Source organism: Uloborus diversus, chromosome 3 (assembly GCF_026930045.1).
Source record: "Uloborus diversus isolate 005 chromosome 3, Udiv.v.3.1, whole genome shotgun sequence".
Lineage (NCBI taxonomy): Eukaryota > Metazoa > Arthropoda > Arachnida > Araneae > Uloboridae > Uloborus > Uloborus diversus.
Window position 1 is genome coordinate 76,919,654 of NC_072733.1, and position 21,019 is coordinate 76,940,672.

The 21,019-nt window shown below is 32.2% G+C and overlaps 1 protein-coding gene across 1 annotated transcript in view; it reads left to right on the plus strand.

Moving 5' to 3' along the window:
- The window catches only part of LOC129219462 (serine hydroxymethyltransferase, mitochondrial-like), a 109,009-nt gene that overhangs the window by 62,248 nt on the left and 25,742 nt on the right, over positions 1-21,019 (plus strand). Inside the window, exons 8-9 of the mRNA XM_054853856.1 lie at positions 2,979-3,141; positions 13,438-13,537. Coding sequence (XP_054709831.1) covers positions 2,979-3,141; positions 13,438-13,537 — 263 coding nt within the window. The remainder of the gene's footprint in view (positions 1-2,978; positions 3,142-13,437; positions 13,538-21,019) is intronic.

The following is a 21,019-nucleotide window of genomic DNA, read 5'->3' on the forward strand; positions in this document are numbered from 1 at the left end:
AAACTGAGCTTGTAGAATCTCCCATGCTTTCTTGCCATCTGATGTGTCCTGAATGAGTGGTCTGAACTCAGACTTTATTGCATAATAAAGTGTGGTGTAAGCGCGATCCTGCAACAGTAGAAATTCGCTACGCTCACGACTAGTTGCCTTTTCATCTAAAGCGACTACTTTCCCTTCAATAAATTTCCAACACCCTTTATCTAGAAGTAAGACTTTAACATCTATTTTCCATCTATCCCAGTTCTTTTTGCTGAGCAGTTCAAAACCTTCGGGGAGCAAAGCCATGGCTGTAAAGCAATGTTCAAAATTTCTAACTTAAACTTGAAAATCTTCAGACTTTAAAAAGCTCATAAGATTTTTCAATCCTTACGGCCCCCGAAGCCGATATATCTCTCAAAATGAAATAGTGCTACATGGGCACGGCCCATGACCATCCTGTTGGAAAAAATAATTCCTTTCCTGAACTTTCCCAACATTCTAAACCCATGTAGCAGTTGTTTTTGAAAGAAAAACTAATTTTTAAAAACTCGTCGTTTATTTGAACATTCAATCATAACTATTTACAGGATAATAAAATAAAAACAGAATTGCTTAAAAACAAAAACGATCTCCATCTATCAACTTGATAGTCACCCTCACTCACTCATTCATTCCAAACACCACCTCATTCCCTCTCAATGCACGTGTCTTACGCACGTCGACTCGGCAGGTGCCGATCGCTGATTGGCGATGACGTCAATCGCGACAGCCCGCACCCAGCCGACGTGCAAGAACGAATTTGCATGGGAATCGATAACTTTTCTTTCAATAGCCAACAGTTTCCAGGTTATAATAGTTTGCACTGAGCACTAATGGCATCAGTGAATGGCATTTCATCGCTTTTGATGCCATGTGCAGAAACGTAAAAAATGAATTTCAATCTGCTCACCAATTAAAATAATTGTTAAAAAATATTAAATTTTTGCAAATTGTTTAAAAATGATGAAAACCTATCATTTTTAAACAATGTTTTTAAGCATGCTCTTTCAGGAAAAAATACTTTTAAAATTTCAGAAACCCATTACCGAAATATCCCCTTTCATCCATTTGCTTTGAGATTAACAGACAAAAAGCAGAGTTTTAACCCGTTCAGGATGAACGATGCCCCTTTGCGTCAGCACTAGGTGGTTCTTCAGAGACGAAAAACGCATCCATGTGTTATGGTAAGTAGTACGCAGCCGGCCTAACAACGCTTATCTGCGTTTCGGATTTGGAACGAAATGTTTACTATTAGATGGCGTTACTTATCCATGTTCCGTTCAAATGATTGCTCTCCTGCATTAGTATTTCTCTGGCTGATGTCAGAATGGGGTCTGTCAAGTGTCGGTGATTTATTGGATTTCCTGAAAGAAAATATAAACGTGCTCGCAAGTGAGAAGGGAAACGTATACTCATTTTGAAGTGGCTCTTTCTAGTTTCAGTTCCATTTATAATAGGATTGAAGGAGAGATATTCTAGCATGGGGTTTTACTTTTATGTTCATTTGGTAGCCATAGTTAGCACGTTATCTTTCCGAGGGGGAAATATCTTAATTAATGACTGATCCATCTATGGATCTTTTGGTGGTCACATTGAAACAACTATAAATTATTTTTGTTAGAGTTCTTCATACAGTAGTTACTTTCGAAAATCATACACTGAAAAAGAAGGCAAAGAACTTAGACAGAGATGTGTAATTTGCTCAAAGCAGAATAAAAGACGTAACACTACGTATGAGTGTAAAATGATCAATGCGCATTTATCTGTGCTTTGAAATTTTTCATGCGACTTTAAAATATTAATTGTTACAATATTCTTCAAGTATTTCATAATATTAAGTGCAAATATTTTTCCTGTTTTGTAGAAAATATATTGTTTAATTTTGGTACTTTTAGTTATTGTAAAAAACAATATATTTTGCATTTTTATTGTTAAATATCAATTATTTTCATCCAATTTTTTTTATGATTGAAATTTTGATATATTTTATCATATATTAAAAAATGGTTTCATTTCTGCTTAAAGTATATACATTTTATCCATTATTACGTATGCATACGTTCCGAAATTGCGTATTAAAGCTTAGCGGGAGAAAGTGCCCCGGCCAGTGCGCACAGTTCGCATGTAACATCTGCTGTCCTGAGGGGGTGCCATCTTCTGCAGACTTCCGTCCCGAACGGGTTAATAAATTATTACTGTTTGTTAGTGAGTGTACACATAAAAATTGTATGTTTCCAGATATGCAGTAAACATGAGTGAGAGTAGAAATAAAAATATTTTAAATAGTTAAATTCATACAAGTTTTCTCAAATTTATGAATATGTTCGAATTTTGACCAATGGGCGAACACTAGTATATATTTAAGAATGAAAAATGCACAGATTCATCAGAAATCTAGGTTTTGATTTTTATTATTGCACTTAGCTGATGTTCACAAACCTTCATATCTCAGTGCGACAGATTTATAGGCAACTGATGGAACTAGTAATGAAATGTTTTATGAATGAAATGTCAGATAACCTTTTTATTTTTTGTTAAGATGTTTATACACTGATAATATGCAGTACCGAAAATGCAGATCCAGATGACAAACTGAGTGTGATTTCAGTTTTTAAAGATTTCAATGGGAATTGTAAAGAGTTGCAAGTATAAATGTAAAGAACAGAATTTAAATATAATTTTAAATAATAATTAAAGATTTAAGATCATGAAATATCTTTTCTCATAAGAAATAAATCTGTTAAGCAAAAGAGTTTATAATACTCTAAGAGTAACTGGGTTCATTTTTGACCTCTCGCAATCACTGGTATCACAAATAGAGGTACAAGTTTTTTTTAGGGTATTATGGAGAAAAAATTTAAAATGAAATGTGTCCCTTTTCCTGCAATAATTATTTAATTTTTAAATATGGTAAATGTACTTTCATTACAATATCCTGAAATTTTTAATTTTTTTTCAAGGGCTGGAATGATTTTCTTTCGGAAAGGAAAAAAATCTACTGATAAAAATGGTAAAGAGATAAAATATGATTTTCAGCAAAAAATTGACTTTGCTGTGTTTCCCAATTTGCAAGGTGGTCCACATAACCATGGAATTGCATCTGTAGCTGTCGCTTTGAAGCAGGTTCGTTATTATTCTCATGCTATGCTTCATTTAAGAGTAGCCCATTGCTCCAAAATTAATTCCAATGTACTGCAACACAGCTGCATTTTTTACATTTATTCTACACTCATTAAGTTATTTATTAATGCTTACCTCTTCTAGAAATATTCGTCATCACATTGGTTTGGAACAATGAAGTTAGAATGTTGATATATTATTTACTAAATGTTACTTTAAAAGGTTTTTGGATCTTTTTTTTTTTTTTTTTTGATGTTGTTATTGACTTAGAAGCAGATGTTACATTAAAATCAGAAAAAACAAGCACGTGTTGTTTGCATCGATTTATCTATCTGTCTATCTATATCATGTTATCACCCGACAAATAGCTGAGAGCTAGAGTTTAGAGGTACTGTAAAATATGCAATTTTTTAAAAGAGGCTATTTCTCATCTTTCTGTGACTTAAATTGACAGAGATATCATTTAAAAAGGCAAGGAAGCATCCTTTTGCTAAGTTGAGGGTGGTAAAGTACTGGTTATTTTTAAACACCTATGGGTCATTCATTCCATGCGAAATGAGCAAATCAGCTGTGGCTGACATGTCACAGATTTCAATGAAAATTTTTATTTAGGTAAACCATACATATCTATAAGGGAATGCAAAGTATGGAACTTTAAAAACTGTTTGTTGCTTTGTTATTGAAATTAGAAGTTGATGCTTATGCTAAGCCTAAATGTTCAGAGTCCATCACTACCCGTTTGTGACTCAATAACTCCATAAGTTATAAACGTACACTTAAAAAATAAATATCGCCGCATTCTATAAACAATTTTCTATTGAGAAAGAGCAAAGTAAAATTTATTCGGATCTTTTTTTGAATCTGAGATATTAACAAAGATTGAAATTTTGCCAATTTACTTCAGATTTTAAATCACTCTTCTAACTCTTTTAATGAAAAAATAACAGTAAAAATAATTCAGATTGAAAAACTATCTATAACTAATTATCTGCTCTAATTTAGTAACTGTTTATTAATTTCTTGATGACGAAATTGTACTTTAAAAAAACGAAAATTTCCAAAAATTTCATTTTTTCCTCTGTTTCAGATGATTTTTTGAAGATGAGGGAACGCTCTAAATTTACTCATTTTTTTTTTTTACGTAACATATTGAAGTGTCTTTTAGATGCTACTAAATTTTAATCATTGGTATCAGCGTATTTTTGTTACTAGAGTAACTTGAACTAAGCTAAAATTTCATTAGTTACTTCATTTTATTTTGTAAGTTTATCAAAACTAACCATTTCTTTCGTGTTTCATTTTCTCAAAAGCATGTTTATAAAGTACAGTCTGAAATGTACATTTTTTTAATTTAAATAAATGTTAGTTTTACTTGCTTTTGCATCATTTAGTCGTTTATCTAATTCTTTGAATTCTCGTAATTTCACATAAGGGTCAATCCATACAGGTTCCATACAGTACAAACTACTCATTCATGTTCAAATATTTTTAAGTTATCAAATTAAAATAATTATTTTGAAAATTACAGTATGTTTTTTCAGTATAATGTATTACATAGGGCACAATATACTTAATTTAAGAAGGTGCCATGACGTTTTCACACTTTTTATTTCTGTTTTAGTGTGTGAATTGACTAGCAAAATTGCTTAATTTCAATGACCTGTATCTTTTTTACAAACCAAATACAAAAAACAATATGTATAACATGTATAGTACTTGAACGGAATATTCAGTTGGCCAGGAAATTTTATTTTTAATTCTATCCCCTTTTGGTTTATAGGGGTCTAAAAATGTCATTTTCGTCATTTTTCCGATTTTTGAGGGGCTGTAATCCATAAAGGGTGCACAAACACACAGCAACAGTTACATATTCTTTTTAGTATGGTTCCAGTGATTAGTTTTTGTTGTATTTCATTTTGTGTTTCCGTCCCCTACGTGAGTTATCCCCCTTTGAAATGAATAAAATTTTTACATATGGTCTTGAACTTTAACCTGTTACCATTATTTTAATTATTAACTTACAGCTACGTAACTCAGCATATAAGACTATCAACTTATGCACTTTAACATCAAAGTGTTAAATTAACTGTTGTAAATGTAATTCAAATAGATTTCGGCCAAAATGCAAAGGTCCCATTTTTGACTACGAAAATCACTTTTGATGACCTCTAAAAAATCAAAGGCCCAGTTGAGAGAAAAAATAAAAGTGGTTTTAAACATCTTTTATATGCAGCTTTTAGGAATATGAATTTCAAAAAAAAAATTAAAAATGGTCGAGCGCACCCATCTGTCGAAACTGTATGGATTGACCAATAAAATTAAAAAAAAGCTATTTTTCTGAATTTCATTTTACGTTTGGAAATCAAAAACCAATTTCGAGTTTCTTCAAGCAAATAGCAGAAACACAGCTCTATAGTCTTGTAAAATTTTAAAGTTGTCTGAATTTTTCCTCATTTGAATTTTTGTGTGTATGTGAAGGGGAAAATCATCATTTTACAAAGTGTCACCAAGTTTAAAACTGATTATGAAGACAAAGGAGTTAAAATACAACTTCAAAAGTAAGGTAGTTCTTTTATGATACTTAGCACATTATTGGGTATTAATTTCATCAAAGCTAATGCATTCCTTAAAGATTGAGATTAAAAAAATAAAATGCTTAATTATGAGAAAATTGAAATATTTTCAGTTTTTGAAACTCGGTTAAAAGTTAACTATAATAACTTTGAAAATTTTACTGATATCAGAATAATTACCCTACTCCATAGATTGCAACAACATATAACTTTTATGTTTTCATTAAATAGTTAATAAGATACAAGCCTTCAAAAGTGCAACATTTAGCATTTATGAGAATGCTGTTCAATTTGACCAATTTTCAATCGCATGTAACTATTAAAATAAAAAATTTTACGCAAAAATATTTTAGATATTTTTATATAGGCATAAAAGGAACCTGTATACCAAATTTCATAAAAATCTGTTACCATGCGGCCACCACTTTTTTGCGAATTTTGCTCATTTCATATGGAATAACCCTATATTAATTGAAATACCTTAATTTTTCTGCACAAGATGACATTTTTTTCAGGAAGAAAAAGGTTTGTTTTTTGGGCAGATTTTAAAGTTTTGTCTCTAGTGTATTATCTAAATCCTCAACACTTATTAGCTGCTGTTTCTTTTTCTCTGGGGGTAGTAAAAGTCCCTATTTCATTCGCTCAATAGCTGTATTTTACTTGTGTTGCTGTCCCTTTGTCTATGTGTTGGCATAATATTAGAACTATAATAAGTTTTTAGCATGTAGTTTGAGGCTTTGGCTGGTGTCACACAATTTTTAGTTAATTACTTCTTGTTTTGATTCTTCTTTTCCTTCTTTACCGTACTTAAAATTTATTCTCTGGGTTTGTATGCCCTTGAATGCTTGATAAAAGAAAGTTCATTTTCAAGTGCTTGAAAGCATTAAGAAAGTTTGAATTGTGCTTAGATTTTTTTTTAAATATCTCCTCAGTATTCTGACATGTGTTTGATTTGCAACATTGCGGAAAATTGCTTGGGATGTTTGAGATTTCAATCTTTTTACATCTTGTAAATGTTTTGTTACTTTTTTTAATCGGAAGTTGTTTTGAAAAAAGCTACCCTTAGATTAACTTATCTTATGCTCAATTTCAATAAATAATAAAAGAATTTATTTTTTCCGCCATAGAACTTACTTGGACTTCTCGGAAAAATGGCTTTTTCGGGTTTGAAGTTTCAATCTTTTTGCATCTTGCAAATAATTAAATATTTTGGCCAATTGGATGTTATTTTCACACCTGCTACTTTAGATTATCATATTTAATGTTTAATTTTAGTAAAAGATTAAAAAAAAGAAAAAAACATTTTATGGGAAACATGCTTGGTTCGCGAAAAATTGATTGATTTTTCTATCTTTTTGCATTTTGTAAATATTTTAAATTTTTTGGCAATTAGAAGTTATTTTAACATATGATACATTAGATTAGCTAGTTTCTTTTTTTATTTCAATAACAAAAAAGTAACTACTTTTGTTTATCTACACACTTGGTTTTTTTTTTTTTTTGATTAATTTAATTTTTTCAAACTTGATTTATACTATTAGCTTAGTTTCAGTTTTTTTGGAAAAGTATTAAATTTAAACACTTGAGCTGGTAACATTTTAACTTAAGGTTTGTATTTTAAATAAAACTTGAATATAATTTTATTAAGTTGAATTTATGTACATCATTGTCTTGATGTCTGCTAAAACAATTAAGGTATATAACAGGGGTGATTGTTTTCCTGTTATTCACCGAAAATGCAGAATTGTTGGTTATGCTTTTTCCACCCTACTTCTGATTCCCCCCCCCATTTACCTCAAATTTTCAGTATTCATCTTTGTATTTATCAACATTGTGTTCAAAGCTCCCTGCAATCATGCAGGCTTTTTTTTTTTTTTTAACCTAAGCTTACTGCTTCGTAAAAAATTTACTTTGAAAATGACGATTGCAAAACTAAGTCTCATCTGATCTGTTCCTCTCCATGACCGAGCTTTTCAGACATCTTTAGAAAATCTTTCGAAACAGTAGATCTTTTATCAAAGTGTCTCTTGTAGGAAATTTAGTTTTGTTGTCCTTTACTTTATATTGCCTATTATTTGTATGTTTGCATTAAATCAAATCTGCATACAATATTTATAGTACAAATTCATGGTATTACCTTGAAAAACATTTTTGTTCTCCTGAAATCCTTTTGTTCTTCTTTTCCCTGAAGGGTATGAACTCTGATTTTGCTGCAGACAGTCCGTTGGTAAAGGTACTACAGTAAAATCTCATTACAGCTAATACCAGTACAATTAAATCTCCATTTCACAGAAAGAAATTTTTAATATCATTTTAATTGCCATTGCATTGTTTGAATTCCATTGCTACAAAGTTTTTGTTTCAATAAGCAAAATGGTCCCTTAAATTATATGGATTTAAATTTATTAAAATGGAACTTAATGGTCCCTTGTAGTTTGTTGTAACATGATTTAACTGGTTTTCATTTTTTATTTTAGTCATGTTGACTATATCCTGATATCAGGGTCAAAGCTGTCTTAAATTTCCTGATTTTTTTTTTTTTTTTTTTTTTTTTTAACGTCCTTAAATGTCCTAATATTTTAGTCTTTGTCCTAACAATTCTAAAATTTTACTTTTTTACTGCATTTTTTTTAAGAATAAGAGTAATTTCTATTTTGATTTGGACTTAATTTTGTTTTTGAAAATATGATAGTAAACTTTATGTAAAAAGTTTCCTTATCTCACTAGGCATGTTTAGAGGGACTATTGGCAATTAAAATTACTCTGTTGGTTTTTTGAGGACTCTTGCCCTTTTTCTGAGCTGTTCTGATGAAGTCAAGTACCAACTTTGACTCCAAGATGAACTGAAAAAAGCATTTTATCAATAGCCTGGCTGAAGTCTTTTGGTCTTTCAAAAGAGCTTTTGGTAGAACTTGGGGGCTTAGTCCCAGGGCTCCCATTGTGTGTTTTCATTGTTTGGTGGTCAAGAGCCAACCTAGGACAGCACACAAATTGAGCTTAACAAGCTACAGAGGACGGTCTGTAATGCCATGAATGGTAGTACTAATACCATGCCTACTGCAACACTACACCTGCTTTTAGAGTTATGTCCCCTCTATATGCATATTGAAGCAGCTTTTTGTGCATAGAGTCGCTTAAGTGCTCAGATCTTTGGAAAACCCTACTCTGGATATCTTTTCCTAAAGAACTTTAATGGGAATGTGGTTGGACATCCACTTTCTGGCCTGCCTAGTAATTATATGTGTAACAATTATGCTTTTGAACAGGCCTTATCAAGTAACCTTTCCCTCTCCAAGTGATTGGAGAGATATTCCTTTATATCACAACAAAGGTTGCCCTTCCTGCTACACTGATGGTTCTAAAATGAGCGAGATCATAGGGAATTGGGGCGTTTTGTCCCAACAATGGTATTGAATTGCTCCTGTTCCTTGGGCAGGTTCACCTCTGTCTTTCAGACTAAAGTTTGTGTCATCCAGGGGTGATAGTGAACTCAAGTAAAATTTTCTGAGGACTGAAATTTCAGAAACTGAGGAAGCTTGACCCCCCTCCCCTCCCCTACCATAACAATTCCTCCTATATGCATACAAAAATCATTGAAATCATTGAAAAAAAAAGAATGTTTTAAAAGTTTTTATGATTTTTCAGTTTTAGAATGCTGATATGGCTTAGTTAGCCCTAAGTTTTTGAAAACAGCAACCCAAAATTTTTGAAGTTGCATTATTTGCTTAAACCAAGGCTAAGAAACAGGTATGTGTTCACCTCTGCTCTGATAGTCAAGCTGTCTTAAATGTTCTAAGTAAGGTTGCAATGACATCCTGCACTGTTTGGGAATGCTACAATGTGCTGTGCACTCTTGCAAAGTTGAATAACATCGCTCTCTGCTGAGTACCTGGACACTCAGGTGTAAAAGTTAACTAAAGAATTGCCAGGAAGGATTCTAATACTTCCTTTGTTGACTTTGAACCAGCAATTGGGCTTTCAAAAAATCTCATTAGAACGGCTGTTTTTAATATTTTTAGTAAAAAACATTATCATAGTTGGCGTAACTTGGATGGGCAGCTTCAGGCATAGGAACCTAATGGGGGTTGCTCTAATATAAGGGCAAAAGAGCTCTTAAGCTTGAGTAGAAATAGTGTTAGGAAGTTTGTTGGTCTTCTTACTGGTCATTGCACCTTAAAGCGTCACCTCACTGTAATGGGTGGTCCGAAATTATCCAACTTGCAGGAGTTGCTTCTTTAATGAGGAAAATGTTACTGACACCCTGTGTGATTGTGGAGTGTTTTCTGTCTATAGGTTTTGAACACCATGGTCATCATTTGCTTGATACTCGAGAAATTCAAGACTTTCCCTTTAGGTCTTGTTAAATTTTGCTCTGGCTACTGGTCTGTTTTAAGACTTCTATTTGGGGGCTAGTACAACAGACCTCTGATCACAATGCTTTACTCTGTTGAGCCGTCCTCTCTTTCATTTCATTTCATTTCTGTCAGATTTTTTGGGGGTTATTTCACTTTTTCGTTTGAGATTTTAAAAAGCTATTGTCTTTGCTTTAATGAGGATTTTTAGGGATTACTGTCCTCATTCTTGTGAGGATTTTCAGAGACTTACCATCATTCGTAAAGGGATATTTAGTACCCATTTTTTCTTATATTCAGTGGAAATTTTTAAAGGAGACATTGAGCGTTTGGTAACTGTTTTCCTTATTTTAATGGGGATTTTTCAGGACTGAATTTGATTGTAATGGGAAATTTTAGGGATTGCTGTCCTTACTGTGAAGTTTGGCCATTGAGCTGGAACGTTTTTAATTCTTTAACTTTCGTATTCTGCAAGTTTACCTTGTGTATTTATTGATTACTTGCCATAACAAACACAAAAAAAAAAAAGCCAACAACACTAATTATGAGTTTTTAAATACTATTTTAACATTTACTTTGGTGTATTTTCACAGTAATTTTGTATATTTTTTCCAATGAAATCTAATAGCCAAATTTGAACCTGAAAATGGCATTGAAGAGTATAATCTTATCTCTTTTAACTGTAGAAGAGTAGAAGCAATATAATTTCAAGTATCAAACTAGTGAGACAGGGAAAACATTAGTTTTCATTTGATTTAAATTCATTCATAGAAACTGGTTCAAACATTTCAGTACTTTTCAGTTGAATGTCCATTGAACCTGGAAATAGCATCTAGCTTTCCATTATCATCACATGCTTTGAATGAACTAGTCTAGCCTTTAGGCTATAGTGTAAACTGGTAGAAACATTTTGCAATTCTGAATTTCCTGGATGTCAGTCAAGCTTGAGTTGAATCAGTTGTCACTCATCGTTTCCATTTTATTGATTTCTTTTAGTTTAATGCAGGACTGCCAACTACTATGCATTTATATAGCTTACTATGCACTATGCATTTCAAAGCAAAAACTATGCATTTGTGGGTCACAGGCAATCGTTCCCATGTTTAAGTTTTCATCTTATAAATATTTTAACATTTCAGACAGTTGGAAGTTAATTTAACGCTTTTTGTTGAAGATATGCATGTCTCACTTTTTGGTGTAATGATTATGAAAGTAATCTTTTTTTTTTTGTAAAGATGGCAGCACTAAACACGTATGTTACGGAAAATGGATTCCCATGTTCAAGAGTTCAATCATTTTGCATCTTGTGAATATTTTAATACACTCAGAAACATTGAAAATAGCACCCCAAGAAGGAAGCGTTGGATTGAAGTGAAATTTAATATACATAATAATGCAGGTGAGAGGGACACTTGATCCGAAAATCCAGGCAATTAATTATAGGCTAAGAAATGAGGTAAATACAGTGCTACTTCAATAGCGCGTTGGACCCCCCCCCCCCCTTTTGCTGCAATACATGCCATAACACAAACCAGCATTGAGCTAATTGAACACCTGATGTTGTCCTGAGGCAGATAAACCCCCAAATTTTGAACAGCTACTTTTAAATCTTGCACAGAGATGCACTACAGCATCTGGCGTTTCATCTGATGCCATACATGCTCTATACGGGACAGGTCGGGATAGCAGCTGACCATGGAAGAGTCTCAAAAGGATGTGAGAAGTCTTGAGCAACTCTAGCTGTATGCGAGCGAGCATTATCTTGCTGGAAATTGCCCTTAGGAGACCATTTAGGAATGGTCCTACGTGTGGTTGCAGAATGTCATTAAAATAACGCTAGCTCGTTAGGTTCTACGTACCACAACTAGAGTGGATCGGCTACCATAGGCTATGGCCCTCCAGAACATTATACTCGCTATTCGGGCATTGTGTAGTGCGATAAAATGGGTTGAATGGTACCTTTCTCCAGGGCATCTCCACATCTGTTTGCGGTTATCATCTGACCCCCAAATGAACCGGGATTCATCACTGAACACCATCTTTTGCCAGTCAGTGACATCCTACATCGCTCTGGCTCCGTACCATTGTAGATGGAGTTGCCTATGCTTTGGTGGAAAAGGGAGTACACAAAAAGGGTGCTTGGACTGTAGATTCAGTGCCGCAGGACGTTTAGAAATAGTTCGAGGAACAACTGCTACCCCTATGTCTGCTTGTATGGTGGAACAAGTCACTGCGGGATCCACGAGTGCTTGCCACATGATCCTTCGATTATCTCTCCCAGTTTTCTCCTACAGCAGTTTCTAACCAAACACTCCTAAAGATCCACCTGATCAGCAACACGGCTCGTCGACCAGCCTGCAATTTTCATGCCAATGATAAAACCTCTCTCAAAGTCGCTTAACTGTAAGAAATGCTTTCTAACTAATCGACCTGGCATCCTTCACTCATTAAGTCTCTCTAACAATCAGGATGCAATCGTAACATTTATAAATCCCTAACTATGCACTGGTTTATCTAGCACCTCTTTACTGATTGCACCGATACTGTAAGGTAAACGGTCATGTGCATGGGCACCAAACTTGGATCATTTCCATATCAGATGTCACTCTTCTTATATGCAAAATTTTGTGATTGTACCTTTCTTCTTTCTTGGGGCAATATTTTCAAGGTTCCTGAGTGTATTTTTAACAATTGGTAGTTATTTTAAGGCATACTACAGAATATAAGATGGTTTTATTCCTTATTTCAATAATTAATGAAATTGTTATGTGTCAAGGTCAACAATGAATACGTACTTTGCAAAAATTTATTTCTTTTGTTTGAGATTTCACTCCTTTTGCATGTTTTAATTATTTTAACGTTTTGACAGTTGGAAGTTATTTTAACTTGTGATGCCTTAGATTACCTTATTTTTTATTCTAATAATTAATTTTATTTATTTGTTTATGATTTTTATTTATTTATTTATATTTTGTTAGTATATTTTTCACAAATTTGCAATTCTTTGCTTAAATTTGTGATTGTTTCCTATCTGGGGGAGGGAGAGGAGATGCAGAATAGTTAATTTTCTGTTAATTATTTTCTGCATTTATTTCATGCAGTATTTTTGCTATTTTTAAACTGTATAGTTGGGTATATTTTTTCAAGCATATGAATGTTGTATGGATGGGGGGGGGGGTGAACCTGCTGGCTCGAAGACTACAGATAAACACTTGAAAACCACACATTTTTTTTTCCTTTATACTACTCATTACTGCCTGAAAAGGTTGGCAGCCTTGTATGTGTATAAAACTAATGCAATTCTAAACTAAGGAAATCCAAAAAAGAATTTTGTAAAAGCAGCTAGAAAAAGTTAAGTTAATTTTCTTTTCCAGGCAATGTCACCAGAATTTCGTCAGTATCAAGAACAAGTTTTAAAAAATGCTAAGGCAATGGCAAATGCACTTATTAATAGAGGCTATACCCTAGTTTCTGGTTAGTATTGCATAATCATTATAAATATAACAAAGGATTAATTCCTAAAATTCTTTATAGTAAAAAAAAACAGGTATATCATCGCCTGAGAGCAGTAGGATAGATATCTTAGGATAGATATCTAATCCCAGAAATAGCACTAACATATCTTACTGTTGTTCTGAGGTAGCACTATATTACTTTATATTTGGGCAATTCCACAAAATGTTAACCTGAGCATCAAAATTTCAATATTAGCCGAACTATAAGTGTTGTATATCACTTAAAAGCTTGAAATATATATTTTTTAAATGTACCAAGTTAAATTTTAATTTATAATTTTTTGTATTAAAACCAATCCGTGACTGATGTCCATGTCATTTTCAGATTTTTGGGGGGAAATTTGGTTTACAGTAATCAACAATTTTCCTAAAAAAAATTCTAACTAAAAGAAAGAAAGGTTAGTGTATTTTGTTATACTCATAATGTAGTTTTATACTGGAAGCTTGTATCAAAAAGTATCTTTATAGTGTTTCATTCAGAAACAATCTTAAAATCCGTTTATGAATTTCAGTATGTTGGCGTAAAAAGTCAACTTTTTCCCCTCAACATAGAAATTATAGGCGAAATTTTCCAAAATTCATAATTTCTTCCTACATCAGTAGTATTTAAATGCTGAATAAGTAGAATTGGAAGTTTACATCCTAAACACTGAAAATTCCTCTGTAACTGACTGACGCACTTGATACGGTAACTGACTGACATTCCATTTAACTTTAAAATGGCAGCAAAATATCTAATTTAGCACTCCTAAAAGCATAATTATTTTATTCTTAGCCTTTCAAGTGATAACAAACAACCCAACTCTTTTAATTTTTAAGAATGATAACATATTTTATTGATTTTATTCATTATTCATTCTTACATAATTTAGTAATGCTCGGGCCTAAATTTCAAAAACAATTGCCCAGTATTTGAAAAATACATCAATTTAAAACAGAATAAGAAAGCATTTTTCAGTCAATACAGGTAAAAGACAAATTTTGCAATATCGCAATTTTACAGGGGAGAACAATTCTGAAATATGGGAAGTGACTACTTGTAAAGAACATTTCTATGGAGTTTCTTGTGATCTACAATATTTTGTAAAAAGAGTGATAGATGACAATAGGGGAAAGGCTGGTATGAAATTCTTTAAAAAAGGACTTGTTCAATCATATGAGTGGCTCAGATGATGTATAGAAAATAGAAATTGTTTACTTTTTACTGCTCAATAATTTTACAAGGATTTGATTTATTTTTAAAATACTGAAAGAAAAAATTTAAAAAAAAAAACGAATATTTTCAAATCCTCTAGTAATTAAAAAAAACTATGAGGGGAAAATATGTCATCGATAAAAGAAAAAAAATTATTCACTATTTTTAAATACTGAAAGAAAAATTAAAAAAAAAAAAAATATTTTCAAATCCTTTAGCAATTAAAAAAACTATAGGTCATTGATAGAAAAAAAAATCTTATTTTAATTGCTTTTCTTTTGCGTAGAGTTTTAGAGTTTTATTTACAAATTTTAATGCTGTTAAACTTTGGGTCAAACAAATTTCTCAATGCTACCAATTAAAAATACATTCTACGGAAGTGCTGCAGAGTTGCAAGTGCCTACAGTTCTTGTATTTTTATATACTTCAGCTAGAGTACACTGAGGGTGTTAACTACTTGAACAAAATGCTAAGTTGCACAAAATTGTTATTTTGATGTTAAAAATCAATCTTTATACATGTTTTGTATCACCCTTGCTTTAAACATCATAATTAGCATAATGAAACTATATTTTGTAGTAATTATCTCAATTATCTATTATTTTTGGGGTCCTCATAGGCTGAAGGAGCCCTGGTCTATCCCTAATGGTCAAGAAAGCTTTGCTATTGTGTACACTTATTTGCATGTTATACAGCATTATTCTGAATTTTTGATATTAGGATATATAGGAAATTTAGAAATGTCACTCAATTTAGCTCACCAAGCTTTTCTAATTTCTGTAATTTTGCTATTTTAGTAATATTTTTAAAATCAAATGCTGGAAGGTTATTCATTATTCCTTGATCCCAATTCAAGTATATGAATAATTCCTTTTGCTTTTAGAAGAAAATCTTTATTCCATTTTTTTTTCTTTTCCGCGGGTTGCATTCAGGTCAGTCAGTTACCATGCTTTTAACACTTTTTTTTTTAAAATCATCTAAAATGCATTTTAAAAATTCTGTTATACCATTACATTCAGGTTGAAGAAATTAACTAGGAGAAAATGTTTTTTTTAATGGATCTTTATAATGTAATGGGATATTTATAATGTAATGTAATGGATTTTTATAATGTTTTTTTTAAATAATATGTTGCATGTTTGTAATATCAGTCAGTTGCCAATATGTCTGTCAGTTACCAACCTTTCATAAATACTGCAAATATTTGTTTTAGCAATACAGTGGCAGCCGCTCATATGAATGACGTTTGTTCTAAACAGTTTAGATTCCATAAAGTGGCTGATTCAATAAAGCGGCTAATTCAATAAAGTTGGATTTTGTTCTGTTTTAGACAATTTGATTCAATTAAGCACTGATTCAATTAACCGGCGTTCACTGCATTAAAGTTAACAAATGTATTCTCATTGCTTACCTTTTATGTAAATTTACCTAGTTTTGCTGCTTAATTTTGAGCATTTGCATGAGTATGTTTCAGGAATGAAAATCTTCCGTGGATCCACAATTTTCCACTTTTTGTATTTTTTCTTTTATTTCCACGGTTTTTAGGTTGTAAAAGCGCTTTGCAAGCCCTTTCAAAGACGGCATATATCGGTCACGTCGTTGGCCAGACAATGTTAAGCGATGTTGGAATATCAGAACTGTAGGCTACGATATCCTCACAATGCTGCATTAACGATACAGGAAGATATCGGCAAATTAATAACACGGAGATATCGTTTTTACTGCGTCGTCACAATGTCGTTTATGATATCGCATACCCTGTGCCGGATCAGACATCTTAGAATATTGTGATTCCGTAACGTAGCGAGATAGTATCACTAGTTTTACGATATCGTTGTACGACATGCTATTGATCTTTGCAAAAATGTTAGTAACTCTGCCAAATCTAGGTTGGTAAAAAAATCTTTTTTTTTTGCAGAAAAAAAATCTAAACTTTTTTATTCATTTAAACCAGGTTTTGTTTTGGTTTACGGGGATGAAAATTTTCCGGCTTTTGCTGGAATTCCAGCTTTTTCTGCTGGCTTTTAAAGTCTTTCCTCCTTTTTTTGCCTCTCTCAGGTATCATAGCTCTCATATTTTTCTCAAAAATCGGAAAAGATTCAGATTTTTCTTAATTTTTGGTCCCCGTTTTCCTATTTCCCCCCCCTTTGAATCTTAATCTTCCACAATATCTGCAAAAAGGTAGGTTTTGGAATCATGCTAGCGACGTCAAACACATGCTGCACCGAAAGTTGCATGCCTCGTTTGAGATTTCAATCTTTTTGCATCCTGCAAATATTTCAATCATTTTTAATGTTGAATGGTTTTTTACTATATGCTACTATATATTTGCTTATTTTATTCAACATTTCAATAATATTTTTATTTCTTTAATTTATTTAAGAAAAAATGCAAAAGTCAATCAAAAAATGGCTAGAACTTAAAATTGCTGTCTCGAATTTTATTGAAACTTAGCATGGTTACTTTTTTTTATGTATTTAAGAAAGTAAAAAATATTCATGATAAATCTCAAATGGTATAGGCTTTACAGCCTGTTAAAATATTTTGAACTTCATGATTAAATGAGGCAGCTGCAAGTTGTTCTTTTGATCCCTAAATCATATTAGGAAGTTTTTAAAACCAAATTTTGGGTCCCAATGCAAGGAAAAAGATAACCAACCATTTAAATATATTTATTAGGGTGGTCCTTATTTATATGGGGAAAAAATTTTCTCAGAATTCTGCAAGTGATGCCCCCTAGTTTTGTGACACTATAATAAAAAGTAAGCTGTGCGAAATTTGAACTCGATCGGTAAAAAATAACACGTGCCCCTAGGGCGTTGAACTTTAACACTTTTGATCATTTTTCCACAAATCTTCGAGTTTTTACTTCAGACCCGGTTCATCGTTTCTCCCAGGTTAGCAAAATATTTTTGCTGTGTGGTAGCATTAAAATTGATCTTTTTAGTTAATTTATATCATTTAAACATTTTACATTGAATAAGAATGAAATAATGTTTTTGAAAGTTTACCTTAATTGTACGCTTTTCTCAATGTATCTCGATTGTGTGTATTTTTTTCCGATAGTCTTGGACATTATGGAAAATTGGTATGTAAAAATGTCAATCTAAATTGTTTCCTAAATGTATGAATTTTCAAGCAATGAATTCCTTTTGCCACCCATCTGGCTCAGTGATAAGCTCCAGGTTGCCGAAAGCATATCCCTCTAAGAGGGTCTTCACCAGGAAATATTATTACAAGTTAAGAGAATTCTCTTAAAGGAAAAGTTCTTTCTCAATATCCACTTCTTACCAACAATAATATATCATCAACTTTGTCTTTAAGAATTTAAGTGGTCTGTGTACTTGATTGAAATGTTATAAATTCCGAATGTTGAAGATCTCTCCACAAAATGCTTAATAATGGAACATCGGGTCTAGAACTAAGAAAGGCAAGAACTTCTTTCGAGACACACTATCTGCAGTACGATTTCAAGTGCATGATGATGGCAATCCAAATGTAATATGTCACCATTCAGTTTTGGCTCTAAAAAAATGCATGCACCATTTATGCGGACAGTATTGCAAGCCATTGTATCAAACACTACAGCTTGAACAGTTAGAAATAAAGAGCAATCATCTAAGATATGAGGCCCCTAGTTTCAAAACCGGATACTTGTAGGAGCGGACAAACGCTCAACTTGTAAAAAGTCCGGTTTTGAAACTGAGGCAGACCTTCCCGCCCCATTTCAAGGGGGAAAGAAGCGGTTTTTGAACCTAATATTGAGCAGGCAAATAGGCCTTATGATTCTCTACAAGATTAACAAAAAAAAAGAAAATCGAATTTTTTGCAAGTATCCGGTTTTAAAACTAGGGGCCTCATATCATATACAACTGAAGAAATATCTCGGGAATTCCCAGAAGCTATTCAACATTTGGACCTGAAGCTACCACAGTAAGCCTATCGACATTCTTATTGTAGTTACATCTTGATGTAGCTTTGTATCCCAGTGAATAACTATAAAATCTGAATTTAAATACATTAAATTTGATTTTTCCTCTTGAAGATTTTCTCTTGCTCTCTTAAGGGATGTACGATTGATCACAAGGTCATTTGAATTTAAATTTACTGCATCTACATAGACTGGTAACAAATGAACAGCATCTTTATCCCTAATATGGCATTTGTCTGATCAGTAATGAAAGGCGAGAAGATATCAATAATTGTCAAGCTTTTTTGCGTTGTGGTAGACCAGATGTAGAAAAAAAGTTCAATAGGTTAGGATAGATACTATATATAAGGACTATGTACTGAAATGGAAGAAAATTAATTTAAAGTAGAGATTTTTACGTTATTCCGATCTGAAATTTTTTAAAATTTATATTTTAGATATGAAAAATATAGTACATTTTTATGTTAGAGTAATCGAGGATTTTTTGAAATTTATATTTTAAAAATTAAAAATTGCATAAAAATTTAAGTTTATTTATAACTTAAGAACAGTAAATTAAAAATATAATTGTCATTTCTTATATTTATTGCATTGAAACCTAGCGACCCTATTTGCCACACCTATTACATACACAGGAAATCTTGTAAATCAACACCCCCAAAGCCTGGAGGAGGCAATTTGTTGTTGTCAAAGATCATTCATTCACGGCCTAGGCCATTCATTAATGAACTTTAGAATCCCTTGTGTCCATCTTGGTGGAAAGAAATGTTCCCCTGCCGCTTAGTTTGGAACGTGCTCAGAAGAGCATTATATCTGATCCAAGGCCATTGGTGTAAATGTATCCTCTGTAACATGTAAAATTTTGTAGAATGAAAGTGAGATAATGGTCAGTCTGGAAGTAGCAGCATATATTGAAGTTCAAAACTACTGTAAATATGAAACGTAAGAATATTTTTTACATAAAAATGAGAAAATCTGCAATTTTTTCTTCAAAACTCAAAAAAGCAGGCCCTAGGGGCATGTGTTAATATTCATGGATTCACTTAATATTTGGCAAGGATCACTTATTTGTATAATGGAACAAATTGAGGGGGCATCGCGTAAAATATCAACAACTTCAAAAATAAGGACCACCCTAATATTTATATATATATATATTTATTTATTTTCAATTCTTACCATAAAAAGTATGTTCTACCACATTAGAAAATTTTAGATTTTTCACTCTGTTATGAATTTTTACTTTACGAACAAACCTAATTTTAAAATTTATGTTCTCACTCGTTCAACACTATAAATTCAATACTTTTAATGAAAAATATTTTTCTCTAAAAAATATGAAAATTTGACACTATTGTGTGATGCAGTCAAGATTAACTTCTGACTCCCTCAATCCTTTGTTCAAGGACTCAGGGGTTAGAAACTGTTGCCTCTTTTAAAAAATTTAACTTTATTTTGAAACTAGCAAATGTACCCGCCGCTGCCTGGGTCAGTAATAATTATAAGAATTAATCGCTACTTTCTTTCGTTTTCTGTTTTAACTAAAAGAACTCAAAACACACCGCTTTGACGTGATTAAAAATCGAGCTTCTTCCTTACCCATAAAAATAAAATAGCAATAAGTGTAAAGAATCAACGAATATTCATTTAGAAGCGAAAGCACGAATTTAAGCATATTAAAATTTTGAAGAATTTTCAAAATATGAACTAACAGAAACAAAGATCACTAAAAAAACCATGCGCGTGCTTCATTTAATTAAATAGTACACACACACACACACAAAAAGAAAAAAAAAGCTCTCTACTATAAGCTTTAACTCTGAACTAAAGCTCTCTACCCTCAGGGTGCGAAAAGTAGAGTTTTCAAATGTTTAAATGACTTTAAACTCATGTTTGCTTCGGAGAAGTCTTGATTCAAAATTTTCATTATGATTACTTTTAATATTGCTGTTGTTAGACAACGAATTTTTGTAACAATGGGTTTTATGTTTAATCACATAGAGTAAAGAAATTAGATAGAGAGGCCCTGCTATACTAAGAAATTGAAGCCGGAAGTTGCACCGCTGTATCCAAAGATCCTTAGCTTCTTGCTAAGTATTTTATGATACATCTTGATTCCAAACATTCCATTACTGAATCTCAATTGGTTGTTAATTTAAACTTAGATATTGTTGCAAGTTTATGGAGCACGTTTTTGAAATTAAATTAATACATGAATTAAAATGCAAACCAATCCGCCAGCTACTTTATACGGTCTCTTTGCGAGATTGGTGACTACTATACTCGCAAAGCGATCACGTTATCATAACTCCGCC